The 14,513-nt window shown below is 41.2% G+C and overlaps 1 protein-coding gene across 1 annotated transcript; it reads right to left on the bottom strand.

The window, feature by feature from the left end:
- Positions 1-267: 267 nt before the first annotated feature.
- mfsd14a2 (major facilitator superfamily domain containing 14A2) lies at positions 268-14,223 on the bottom strand. Its single transcript, XM_056420340.1, has 12 exons — positions 14,006-14,223; positions 11,501-11,596; positions 10,312-10,374; positions 8,701-8,828; positions 8,456-8,570; positions 8,099-8,317; positions 7,437-7,550; positions 6,392-6,463; positions 5,727-5,839; positions 4,133-4,230; positions 3,714-3,871; positions 268-3,636 (listed from the first exon to the last, which is right to left on the bottom strand). The coding sequence occupies exons 1-12, from the start codon at positions 14,087-14,089 to the stop codon at positions 3,424-3,426; spliced, it is 1,473 nt and encodes a 490-aa protein (XP_056276315.1). The 5' UTR covers positions 14,090-14,223; the 3' UTR covers positions 268-3,423.
- Between the last annotated feature and the right edge of the window lie 290 nt (positions 14,224-14,513).

Here is a 14,513-nt window from a genome sequence, read left to right on the forward strand (position 1 = left end):
AGAGCCTCAATATTACTCTGAAGGGAAGGATTACTAAAAAAACATGTTGGAGCATTAAAAAAAAAGAGGGAAAAAAGTCTGCTACTTTGAATTGTAAGTAAATGTTTTGTAACAGGCTCTAATGGGATTTAGCGAACACAACATTCAGGATCCGCAGTTTAAACACAACACCGAAAGGATTTATGAATTGATTACTCGCAGAGGAACCGCCTGATGATGCAACATGTATGGCAAACACCCCAGAGCCCACAGAGGCAAACTCAAACATTTCATTGTACAATAAACCTTTAATAAATAGTTTGTCATTAGTTTCCCATATTTACATAATAACCACCATTTATTTATGTTGCCACACTCATTTCTTGGCTAATTTTAGGCACACAGAGAGATAGAGGGGGGGGAGGGAATTCAGGCCACAAACCACATTGTACTAAAAACAGGAGTGGCCAGCAGGTAAATCTTAAGAAATATATAATAGTTGCATCATACAACCAAATAGACCAAGACCGTCTCCTTGAGCAATAAATATATACACTTGCTGTACGTACGAGCAAATTTAGAACATTTGACTTTACTTGAAAGCTGTACGAGTGCACATGGGGCTGTTGCAGAACCGTACCAAATTTAGTAGGATCTGAACTCATGGATTTACCAATGTGTTGTTGGTCCAATACATTTGAAATAAAATAAGAAAAAGTATGATATTCAGAGATTAAATGGACAACGATGGCCCCTTCTGAAATAATAAAAACTGTGAAACGTCAAGATGCTGAGGGTATAGCGGGGTCAACATGTACAGCTTGGCTTTGGACATTCAGTGACTTCTGTTATACCATAAATCTGGGAAAAATATCAAATAGAACTAAACACAGTGAAATGCTTGTTATTAAATGACGACTGAGATTGAAAGATAGGTGGACAGTCAATAATTTACTATCTCGACATAATGTTGAAAAAAAGCCTAAAAATTACTGGGTGAAGTTTTAAAAAGCTATACAAAATTAAATAAAAAAATACAATTCAGCCAAGTAAATTAAGACAAGAGAAAACAAAAAAAGCATTTTTTTCCTCAAATCACTCAAGTGAATAAGCACACACACACACACGCGCACACAGTATGAAACCGAGAAAAAAAAATTGGCACAAAATATATGACGTACATTTCTCTTCAGATAGAGGTTCTCTTCTGGAAGCTACTAATCCAGAGTTGTTTTTGGCTAATTAAATGCACTTGAGGGATTTTTTTTTTCCTTCCAACTTTTGAAAACTGGGATTAGGATAATTTACTAGTTGCGAGCACAGTATGTGAACAAAGGGAACACAGTGTCACTGAAGACCAGACAGTTAATGTTCAACCAGCGCCAACTATAGGCAACAGAGAGAACAGCAGCCATTCAGACCTGTACACAGATATGCGGACGCACACCATCCACAGCCAAGAAGCGCAACGCGTGGTGCAGTGGACACCAAGGGTTTGAGGCTTTACATGTTGCTACCTTAGATTGAATGTGTTGGAACAAACTTCCTAATAAATGTTGGGACATTCATGATTCCATCAAAGTCACGGTGTAACTTCTGTCCTCCTGGACACTTTGTAGGTTTGTTTTTATGCTTTTTGTGTGGAAGCTTTCAAAATAAGTGTATTTTTGTGTTGGTTTTATCTAATAGGTGTTTCTTTTGGTCAATGGTATTGTGAATTTAGGATGTTGTTTTTATGAACTAACTGAATCTTGAACGCCTATAACTTAATGCTATAGTGTTATTCTATTTCAGGGACCAGCTGTTTGTAGAAAAATGTAAAACCCTAAATGCACTCATCACACATCATTCTTTATGACAAATGCGCTGCAACGTTGGCCAAAATTGGAGCGTGTTACTTCCTTGCCTCTAGGGGGCGCCAAACATCGCCCTCTACAAGTCTAAAGTATTGTTGCAACACGCTGCGTTTGCTCTAGGTGGCGCAGGATAGTGTGGACAGAACACATGGCTTCCGTTTGAAGAGAATCTGAAGGCTGATAGTTTGAAGCCAGTTCCTTGAGGTGCCTCACAACTACATCTCTGCCATTTCTTTGTTACAGTTTGAGAAATGTGCAGTGCCGGATAATCACCGCTTTGTACGGAAGCGTTAATGTCGGGGGGGGGTTCTGTGAAACCGTTTCATTTGACGTATTGCCACTGTAGAAATGTATCTCCGCCACATCGCACTTCACCTTTGAATTATCTACCGCAGCAGCACGAGCGGTATTCCGTTCAACCTAATGATATTCACTCAAAGACTCCGTATTAACCGTCAGTGCCAACACTGACGTGCCGATAGCGACCCTCTCGCTCAAAACGGTCCAGAGGCGTGTCAAATAAAACCGTGGTTCTGGAAGCCTTAACCCTGATGGTGATAAATGTCAGGAAACACACAGACAGACAGAAAGGGCATGTAACCAAAAAGGAATAAAAAGTGTGTAACGATAAGGGCCTTTTCAGATCTCGGTCTTCATACAGGTTAGGGGTGGATATATATATATATATACGTGGATATATATATATTTTAAGTCACTTCGAGGCAACATTTGTTTGACTAAGAGAAAAATATACAACCAAAACTGTAGTACTAATCTAGATAATGTCAAGTAAACATTGGAAATTGTCTAATAAAGTGGTCTCTCTTACACACACAACTCTGTCGGAAGTGTGATGTTTAAAACAAAGTGTGGTCTTACGAAGCTTCTTATATCTGAACTGGTTGACCCATCCTGACCTAGATTAGGCAGGCGCCTCTCGCTACACCGGTTGTCAGAGATTGGTGTAGAGTTGCTGCTGTGCATTCAGAGGAACAACTGTGTTCCCTTCTCGGGCGCTTTGACACGGCGCTATTTGCAAAGACGAGCATCGGAGCAGAATTGAGCTCGGGGAAAGACCCGCAGACAAGTGCTGACCGGACTGTTTGTTACTCCCGTTGGACAAACGGACAAAGTTGCCACTCCACTGGCTACAGAATAATATGAAGAATCACACAGGTATTTAGTAACATTTGATATCCACCCCACTGACAAGCTAAACCAAATCAATCCGGTTCTGTTTTCGCTTTATAGAAACCAAAGATTAGAGTCCAGCTCAGCAAGACACACACACACACACACACACACATTTCCACGGCAGGCCAAAAGAATACTCAACACACTCTCTCCATACCGGGTCTTTAGAGAGTCCTCACAATACCCTGCTTAAAAGAAAAGGTGGGGGGGGAGGGGCGCCGCCTAAGGAAGGAGTGCCCACTTTTGTGCCGTGAACACAAACACCTCTTCATGGCACTAGAGTCTGATGTGTGCCTGAGGTGAGAGTGTGTCCATGTGGTTAAAATGTGTATTTCTGTCCTGTGTGTGCAGGGGTGTTGGGTTAGAGCGCCGTCTGCCCCCCCCTTAGCTGTGGTTATACACTGCTGTCGTCCAGCAGCGGCTCCTTGCCCTCGGCCCCGCTGCCCTGAGGGCTGTGGGAGTGACTCTGCGCCCCGTTGCTGTGCTTCTTATAGGCCCCGGGCCTCGCGCCGGGCCCCGTGTGCTCCGGGATGAACAACGCCACCAGCAGAGACAGCAGCACTGAGCACGCACCAAACAGGAAGGGAGGACCTGGGATGATGGCACTCTGAGGAGAGAGAAACATTTCTGTTGAAGCACAGCTCCCACATGGGCATCTCATTTGTACGCGCAACAGTGTTCTACCTCATTAGTGGGGTTGGCCATGTTGGGTTTGCCTCCTTTCTCCGAGCCGTCCGTGTCGGTTAGCTCCACGTGGAACAAGTAGAAGACAAAACCATACAGAGCGGGGCCCAAACCATTACAGAGGCCCCGGATTCCAGTAATCATCCCCTGGACAACACCTGCAGGCAGACGGATACAAACACAATACTGTCAGGAACATCTGTCAAATAAAACTAACTAAAAGTTGCATCGAATGCAGGGAATGGATCTCGTGAATAGATAATCAATAACATAAAAATAGCGGAGCTTATTTAAGACTGTGCTTTATTTGGGCATTAAGTTCATATGTAGCGGTTTGTGTGAAGGCAAAATCAAAACACTGATGTATGCTGATTCTATCAAACAGAAAGAAGTGAGATGTTAACAGTTGAGTGGCTGACCTTGTTGGTCGGGTTCTGCATTCCGGGACACGATGGCGCTGATGGCGGGGAAAGTGATGCTGGACATTGCTGCAAGCGCTCCAGCCGCCCACATCATCCTACAACCAACAACACAGCCTTCGTTAAGGGGACAACAACAAAACACTTTCAAGAAAAGGATTAATACATCTCTTGAAAGGTGTTAATCCGACTATGGTTAAAAGAGTAGGGCTTAAACTATATACATTCTTTAAACTGAACTTTGCTTATTTGTGTATATAGAGACAGTTTGGTTACAGAAGCACATTTTCCACAATTAAATCAGAGGCAGAGCCTCAAAGCCAGAAGTGTCAAAACTAATTTGAGATACAGTTGTACTTCCTATTCAATTTATGAAAATAAGCACGACAAAGATTTGTTTTGGTTTTTAATCATGTGGCTGCTTTGGAGTTCCAATGTTGAGACTCAAGAAGTAATGACACTTTTTTTCTTTTTTTGGGAACATGGAACAAGCTGACCTTTATTTAACTCAATTTCCTGGGTATTGACCAAAGCAGAGCGCAGCAACAAGACGACATGTTGCGAATGCTTTCATTCAGAATCAATGGATATTATGGGTCACTGTGCCCTCCCCTCCAGGCAGAAACAACTAAACAAACTGACGCAGGTGCTATGATCCGTGACCTGTGTCACGGTGGTTTTGAGTAAAAGCACCGTTTCTTCATATTTACACATGTGAAGTGAAACAATCGTTGAACCACTGCTTTTTAGATTTATTTCTTATAAAAAGGCACTGAATCTCAAATTGTAACTTCCTTGACAGTGAATTCCTGTGCTAAATAAAATGTTACTTATCAAACACAAGCTTTTGAGTTCCAACACTATATTGAGTCTTTATAGTCTCAGTTATTAGATTACAGTCCCAGGAGCCATTGAGAAAGGCTATGCTGCCCTCTGGTGGAGTGTCAGGGCATTACAACAGCAAAGAATAAGAAATGATAATGCAAACAAATTGCAATAGTGTCTGTACTAGAATTAATTCGAGGATTAAAGCCTGAGACAGTTGGGTATCATTTAGATTTGATTGATTCTGGTTGGTATCTGACCGTATCTTTAGGTTCATGGAATATTATTTTAGTAACATTGAGAGCAAAATTAAAACATTTCAGCAGATCTGATCTTTCAAAAGCATTCGTCGTAAAAGTAGTTTGAGATTTTTTTACTTGGATGTATGAATAAAAAAAATGAAATAAATACTCTCCATCTTGCCATGCACAAGTTGAATACACTGGGGTTGAAAGGGCCACCATTATGTGATTATTCTGATCAGAAGCATTAAGCCAATAACTGGTTTTGCACAATGCTGCAGGAAATGCCTGTTCATACGAGACACACTTCCTTCCTTCCCTGCTTGAATTATACTTCCGTGTGATCACATACTTATGAACCTGAGCTGCAGATGGAGGCATGGGAAAATCTGACTTTGCTTCCAGGAATCAGAAAGTGGAATCAAAAAACATATTTCTCATATAATTTCTGGTTCTTAATGCGTGGTGTGTCTCTCCTTTTTGAATGAATGCAGTGGAAAGATGAATGTGTGTATGATGTTACTGACCAGGGCTGAGACCCGAAGCCGTACCACGCCAGCTGAAGGATCTGGAAGCCGAGGCCGAGCAGGATCGTGTTCTTATTCCCGATGGACCGCATCAGGATCCCCAACACCACCGTCTGCAGAGGCACCGCACACAGGTCACAAAGGTGACACAGGTCACACAAGTCACCTCTCAGGGAGCATACAGTAACGCAGCAAAAAGTTGTAATCATTTTCAATTCACTGGAGTCTTGACTCTTACGTAGCGCTAAAACAAACACTTGATTAATCTACGGACAGAAAGGTCATCTGCAACAATAAACTACACACGCCAATGTTAAAATGTGCTCCTTTTCTTTTCTTTGTCTTCTGTAATAGTAAACTGAATCGCAAGTTGAAGACAACATTATCATTCATGTCCTCAATGTTCACACATCTAACATGTCCGTCTGTCCTGTTGTTCTTTATCCCCGTTGGAAGATGTTTGTGGAGTTTGTCCTAATCCAAACAGAGAGGGTGTGGTTCGTTGTACAGGATCTAAAGCGCTGTGATGCAAATGAGTCAAGACAAATAAAATTTCGTCAAATGGCCTCTGGAAAATGAGATGAGTTTCACAATCTTCTGCCCTGTTAATTAACAATTGAGAACATAAATAATCAAACATAAGAAAAAGACATGTTTTTCAGTACCTGGGCTATTATTGAGAGGAGCCCCACGACAGCGATAAAGGCAGCCACGGTCTCTGAGGAGAAGCCTATGATCTGAGGGGCAGATGGCGGTCACATGACAAGTTAGAACATGCGAAGACGAGCACAGTCAGACAAACAAGATGCTCAAAGCAGCCTCCCAATTTTCACCAAACACAAAAGGAAGAAGGGATTGTCTGTGGCCTTTTGTAAACACGTGCTGTGTACAACTGCATTTAGGAACAAGGGTGCAGCTCTTTTCTCCCATTGTATTTTTGTAGGTCAAATATGCTGACCTTCATCTCCTTCCATACAGGCAGCCTCAGGTGTCGGGCAGCTGGTGCGAGGTGCATTTAATTTATGCCAATGAATGTGAAGCGATATATATAAACATATATATGAGATAAAGAAACTTCTGCATGAAGGGAACTAGAAGGTGTGAAGGGAAACTACTCTTTTCAAGATGGTATGCTTTTCAGACTTGCCCGACCGGTTCATCCGTCAACGTTTACACAAACTGAACAAAGCTCACTTCAAGCAGTTTGAAAAGTAAAGTTCACATCACCAAGGCTGGCAGGAGCTGTCGATGCTCCTGTACCTTTGGTACACGACTGACGGAGTCTAAATCAGGCTAGTGGGGCTTTTAAAATGCACCTGTTGTTTTGTTGTTGTGGAGGAGATTATGCCTAGTTTTCTATAGCAATTCCAGCTTTTTGTGAGCAAAACAAATGGCTTAAGTATGACGCTGCTATATTAATACCAAATATAACTTCAACAGCTTCATGTAAGAAACCGGTGTCTTCGATTCCAAATACCACAATAATACTTTATCCATTTTACACGCCACAAAAATGAATTTAATGCGACAGCGAAATGGCCGTTTGTGTCTCCCGTGAATACCGTTTAGGGTTGAATTCTTAAAATAACAATTCCATGTCACATTTGGATGAGTAGGTGCCATTACATGACGTGTACAAACAATGTTTGGATAAATTGCGTGTTTTATCCCGTCATGCTCTTCCTGAAGTGTAAAAGAGCAGCGTGTCACCTGTCTGAGATAGAGGAAGAAGCTGGAGTACTGGCCAGCCTCGGGGAGGTAGGAGAGAAACACTGTGATACAGATGAGGAGCACCGTGGAGTCCTGGCCCACCCGACGCAGAGACTGAAAGAAGAACAGCGAGAACAATTTCACTTTTAATTGAGCGCCGCATCGACATGAGCAATGTTAGTGGAGACCATTTACCACGGCCTCGTACATAAATACGCCTTCATTTACAAACAGAACATTTTTAAAACACACCTGCTGCCCAATGCCCTGCCGTAATCACCATGATATTATGACTGTCATGCGAGGATCTTAAAATTATAGTTATTTTAGAACAAAATGTCCTTCGTTTTGTTTAGTTTCTCTGGACAGTGTTTTTCTTGGCGAGCTGCAATGGAGGCAGAGTGACCGACTTTTCTCTCAGGTCTCTTGTTTAGCTTTTGAAATCTTTTATCCATTTACACCCAGGTGTTCAAGGAGGTAAAAACAAAACCTGTACCAGCCTAATTGGATGTTAAAAAGCGAGCAGGCTACACTAAATGCGTACGTTTGGCAGGTTTGCAAACAACAACAGAGGTGATGAAGCACACTGCAATCAACTGCCGTTTGTGAAGAAAGCTGTGCATAATACTGTCAACAACAAGATGTGTTATGTTGTTACTCACAGAGAAGGGGTCGGCCTGTTCCCAGGAGATGGGTGCTCCCCATGATGCTGGCCTCATCTTCTCTGGCAGCGATTCTGGTACGGCCACCAGGATGAAGCAGATGTCCAGCAGGGCAATGGCTGTGGCCAGGATCACCACCAAGGTGTCGCCGTAGGTCACAGATAAGTAGGCGCCGATGGCCGGGCTGGTAACCAGGCTGGCTGCAAAGGTAGCGGATACCTGAAGGGAGCGAGACGCAGAGCAAAACAGGAAGTGACTAAACAGAAAGCGATATAGGCATCATTTTTCACTGAGAATTGCTGCATAAATAATTCTGGAGGCATTTAAAAAGACACATAATGTAACAGCACTCCTTACCAAACCGTATGCTGTGCTCCTCTCATGCTCCTGCGTGATATCTGCCACATACGCAAAGACCACAGAGAAGGTGACGGCAAAGACGCCGGACATGGAGATAACGGCAAAGTACCACCTGAAAGAATATGAATGCATAATATTGTTAATTAGTCATTTTGGGTAGTTTATTCTGTTGTTTTTAGGAAGAAGGTGTAACGCAACCTAAAACAACAAGACGGATGGAGCTGTTGGTGTTTTGTACTCACCATGGGCTGATCTTCATCAGTGGAATGGGTGCACACGTGAAGAAGACGGTTAGCAGCAAGAAGGATTTGCGTCCCCATACGTCCGACAACGCTCCAATCAGCGGAGCACTCAGAAATGATAACAGGCCCTGGAGGGGATGCAGAGACCAAGATGGGACACAAGCGACAACAAGTAGACAGCCACTGTGATTCAGGTGCACAGAAACCTGCAGGTTTAGGTTTGAGGTGTTTTGAAGTGAAACCAGGGGGGACATTATGACTGACACATGGTTACAGACAGATAATACAGAGGAGTTTTGAAATATTCTCATCTGGCAAATTATTTGGTATGACGTTTTATTTTTGTGCGACCGCAAAATATTTGTTTTACATTCCTTGGCGTTGACATATAGACAGCAAACTACTGTGTTCGTCGGTGATCACTTGTTAGTAATTATTTCTTGGTCCAAACAACAATTAGCTTTATGAACAGACAAGCTTGAACCATTCGTATGAGCGATTTCATGTGTTCCAACACTGCTAAATATTTAAGAACCATGTTTAACTAAATGCATCTTATATTAAAACTGCATTATTCAAATGTATTAAATGACTATGAAATTGACACTTTAATCCTCTTTAATTATCGTCATAATCAACATATATTATGTTTCAAAGCTAGAGGTTTGTAAATGAAGCTTCAAACATCTGCTCACTCGAGTCAAACCACTCTTTGCAGCCTCCACTGGAATCTAATTCCACAAATAGTATAATTTACGAACAATATTATTGTAGCCTAATCTTTATCTGCCACTTGGCAGAAATAGAGTGTAACATAATTAACAGCATGCAAGAAAAAAAGTTACAGCAACAAAACGACCGTTGAGGCATTCAAATGTTGATTTAGAATTCAGACGTCATTATTAATGAAGCTTCAAAATATTCACTTATGCATAGTAATCAATCATGATGCACGTGTGTGCAAATTAATAACATTTCTACCCACATATTACTAAATGAGGCCAAAGGTTGTTGTTTTTTTCAACACAAGATTTTTTTTTTAGAAAATCTAAAATAATTAGAAGCATGTACGCTCCAACTATCTTTAGACACTCTCCTTGAAGCTGCACTTCAACGTGCATCTATGAAATATTCTGTAGCCAGCTGGGGAACTGCATTGTTGTTAAGCTGGGCGTCACTGAACAAGAGTGCACATGCTCAGCAAATCTTCCATGGGAAAATAAAAGCAAGACAATCTTGCTGAAGAAGAACAATGTTTGTTAGGAGCAGTTGTAGTGCTAAAAAAACAAAAAGTATATGACTGCTGGCATGCCTTCCTGTCGGACTTTGTTTTATCAGAGAGATTATATATATTATATATACAAGTATTAAATTGGGAAAAAAAATGTTGCTATTAAATTACAGCATATTTATTGATAACTGATCAAGTCCATAGAACAAATGTTTTCCTTCCATTCCTTTAAAATCATTATAATATAAATGACACAAAAAACATTGGTTGCTATTGCGGTATTGACGATAAAACAACAAGACATAGCTTGCTAGCATCGCGTCACTGCTCAAATGCCATCATAAGAGACAGAATATTGTGTTTGTGTGTCCTGAGCTTACCTTGACACCATGGATAAGTCCATTCATCAGGAATGTGTGTTGAGGGAATGTCTGGTGTAAAACCTGAAAAACAAACACAGATTCCAAACAATGACCTACAGGGTTTTTTCCCTAGAGTTAAACTATAACTAGGGAACAAAACAACTGGAAAGAAAATCTACCAAATGGTGGGGGGGGTGAAATCCAGAAAATAAAACATTAATTAAATCATTAAGGCTGATGACAGGATTTTTATATTCGTCAATTACTGAAAAGCAGATTATTTTATATGCGTCTTCGGAGACCTTCCAAAGGCATATGACCGACATGTTGAAAATCTCTCCTAGCCATTTTAGCTATACAACAATAATAATAAAAACTAGGAAAATAAATAAAATAAAAAAATTAAACCCACCAAAACATTCATATTAAATAAATATTAATATTAAAATCAGCACCCATATTTGCAGCATGTAAACACGGCAGTTGCATAAAACAGTCTTCATTATTCATTTATTAATTAATGCAGTTACATACAACCACCTCTTTAAACAAGAGACTGCTGGAAAGCCTGCATTGCATAAACCAGTCTGGTTCACATCCTGTGGCGCACAGAGATTTCCCTCATAATTTTCTTACAAATTACACCCGTTTTTTGAGGAATTGATCCATCTGTTTCTTTTATTTAATTTGGCTTAATGTTCTTCTGTTGCCAACACTTTTCAAAAACACTGGTAACATTTTGGAAATGAACACTGTACGAGTTGCATGTAGCAAACATGTAAACCACACGACTCTGCAGTGCACTGAGGTGAATGTGTCGTGTGGTTTGCCTCAACGGAAACTGTGCTGCTGCCTGACAACACGAGCCAGTGACCCACTGATGAGCCTTTTCAATAAAGACCTGGTGCTTAGACGACGCAACAGTTTGATGTCCTTTTCATATTTGCCAGTCTATTAGCGCTTGGCGAAACATCTGCCATCGCATACGCACTAAAAAAAAAACTGCGTCATACAGGCCCCCCCCCCCCTTGAGTGATTTGATTAGGAATTAAATCATTTATAGACTGATGGGCCTTGTACGATTCCAGTCAATGAAAATGGCCACACTCTGGCTGCGATATGAGAGAGAGGTGTAGGCGTATAAATATATTACCAACTGTTGCATAACAGTGTGTCTCCGTGAGATTGCGTGTGTCTCCGGGCTTACCGTGAGCATTGGGGTGGTGAGAAGTCCCCACGCAAAAAACTCCAGGAAGATGACCACGACCGCATGGTAAACACTGGGCTCACCGATTCCCTGAGGCTGGATGGAGACAGAGAGAGACGCATACAAACAAAGGTGATCAACAAAGAAGCAATTTACTAATTTTTTTTTGTCACAGTGCCTGTAAACGGTAACACAATAACAGATCGAACAGATGTTGCATCACCCGATCCTGTGGGATACAAATAATGTGATTACTGCATTTTTCTCTCTATTTGACATGAGCTTTGTGGTGCCTGCACACACCATCAACATTGAAGATCCAAGAACATAAAAGTGCATACATGCCAAGACTAATTTAAAAGCAGTATTGTGGCTCTTTTAATCATTTCATAATTAGTCTAATTACAACAATAACGTGATTGAGACGAGGTTTAGCCGTTTACATGCAATCCCAGCTATATTGCCATACTCTTATTCCAAATTAATTGTATCGAGTACAAGTAAATGCAATTGAGCAAATACGATAAATCTAATTTAAAATTAATCCAAGTGTTCTCGGTAACTGTGTTTATTTAAAAGCACGATAATTTGTAAAAAATAATATAAATTAATTACCGACAATTCTTAAAAATTGAAGTAAAGTGTTTAATCATTTAAATTTCACAGCTGCGAGCCGAAGTATTTAATCCAACAGTTAAACATAACCAAATAGTTATGCTATGTGCTATGTTATGTGCTACAGTTTACAGAGTCACAATAAATATAGACCTATATCTATGAGTAAAACACCTATTGGCATCATTTAAACGTGTAAAACCCACTCCTGAGAGGAAGTCACTTTTTTGAAGGACGGTCAAGTCGGTATGGTGAAGAGAAAGTGTGATCGAGTGTGGAGACTGGAAAGTAGGCCGGGGCCTCCTTAACACAGACATTAGCTGCTAGTTTACTCATTCATGTAGTTTGTCACTTCCTCATGAGGAGGGCAAAAAGAATCACAAAAGATTTGTTGCCAGGTCTGAGTATGACTGAGTGGGCCACAAGCGGAAATGTTCGCTTGACTGGGGAGGATTGTATAATTCTACCGGTTCATTTAAAGTTGTGGTCACAGGCAAATGAGAGGAAACTGCCATCCATGTTATACGTTTATGATCACACCACCTGCTGAACTTGAAAAAACAGGAACATTCTGTCAACGTTTTATTCTCGGGATGTTGCAACTTCCCTACCAGGGAAATGACAACGAGCTACATGCGTTATGACACATCTAGTTATTGACTGGATTAAAGATTGGATGTTGCAAGTGAAATCTTAATGGCGGAGTAGTCAGAGGCAATAACAATAGTCCGAACTAAGGCCTCGTCAAACGTCAAAAATAATGTCAGGTGTTTAACAAATGTAGACAGGAGGCCATTAACAGAATAATACTGAGATAAAACAGTCTTAGGTTTTCTTCATTAGGATTATAAATATGTGTTTATATGGATACCCAGAATGTTTGGCATAGCTGACCCTCAGATTACATAACCCTCGATGATGCCTCACTGTATTTATAAGAATCCTACCATACTCACTCTTTGACCAAAAGCCTAATTTAGGACAATCACCACCATCATATACAAAGTATGGACATAACTAGAACCTCTCCCATGTTCGCAGTCCCTTTGGTCTGTGTATTAAGAAGGATGACGCTGCCTGATGAGGGAATAGTCTCTCATTGTGGTTGAAGCGCACCTGGACCACAGGTGCGAATGACCCAGCGAAGTGCACATGCAAAACAACAAGCTGGTATTTAACCATATAGTTATAAGAGTTCGTTACGTCGCAGTTGATCAACAATGGCAGTCAATATATTTAGCTTTTCTACTTGAATGTTGACTTAACGTTAACCGTCGTGCTTTTCTTCCCCCCCCCAACAACCAACGTTAACAAACCCTGCTTTTTAAAGTACTGCCTTCTCCCATTTACGAAACACATTGTCGACTACGCGTACTTTACGTCGTCAAATAAAAATAATGATTGGTTTGTCGTAGCGGTTTAAAAAATGACCCCAATTAGACACATATGCTCGTGAGCTAACGAGAGTGACCCAAGCCCCCAGTCTCCGAGTGAAGCATCGTCATGCGACGTTTTGAGGATTTTAACAAAACGCGAGACACCGAGAAACCGTACTTGCAGATTTAAAGTTAGATACAATAATATTCGGGTGAACTGAAATACCGCCGGAAGATAAATAAATGACACACCGTTGACGTTAGCCAGCTAGCATCACCAGGGCTGACGTGTGTGAAAACGTAGGCCGCTAACGTTCACCGCGCGCTGCGTGAGCGAGACGGACGAGGCTAACGGGTAACGTTATCCGCCAGACAGAAAGATATAAACACATGGCTCTGCGACCGATACGTTTTTAGTAAAATAAACAAGGATACTAACTAACTCCGACAGTCAAGAGCTAGTTTAGCTCAGTCGCAAGCTTACTTAACGAAGATAAATAAATATTTAACTCACACTTCCTCCATCTTTTATTATAATTTTCTTTGCAAGGAGAATGCTGCGGTTGATCCGCTTTTTCTTCTTTTTCTCCCCCGTCATTGTTAACTTATGTCCATTCTTGGTGTTAGAGGGTCATCGTTGCAACTATCAAAACTAAAACAATCTACTGATGTCGGCTACTGAGCTCATAACACCGCGGAAGTCGGCTATGGGCAGCTAGCAGCGAGCTACCTAAATGATGATTTCTCCACCTCACTTCAAACCCGTCTTCCTGTTCTAAATGTAGACCCGCCCTTCAAGTGAAACACCGCTCAACGATTGGTTGCCTGGTGTGCGAGTGGATCCAATCCGCGGTTCTGATTGGTTAAAAAAACCGTTGGCGCTACTGATCCTCAAATGGCGATTTGTGAACATCAAATCGCGGGTTCGATGTACAATAGGAAATCCCTTATATGGTGATTGGTTGAGTTTATGAAGAAAGTGTACACGATGTTCAACTACTTCCACGAATGAAATAACAAAA

The sequence above is a fragment of the Pseudoliparis swirei genome, chromosome 8, assembly GCF_029220125.1.
Source record: "Pseudoliparis swirei isolate HS2019 ecotype Mariana Trench chromosome 8, NWPU_hadal_v1, whole genome shotgun sequence".
Lineage (NCBI taxonomy): Eukaryota > Metazoa > Chordata > Actinopteri > Perciformes > Liparidae > Pseudoliparis > Pseudoliparis swirei.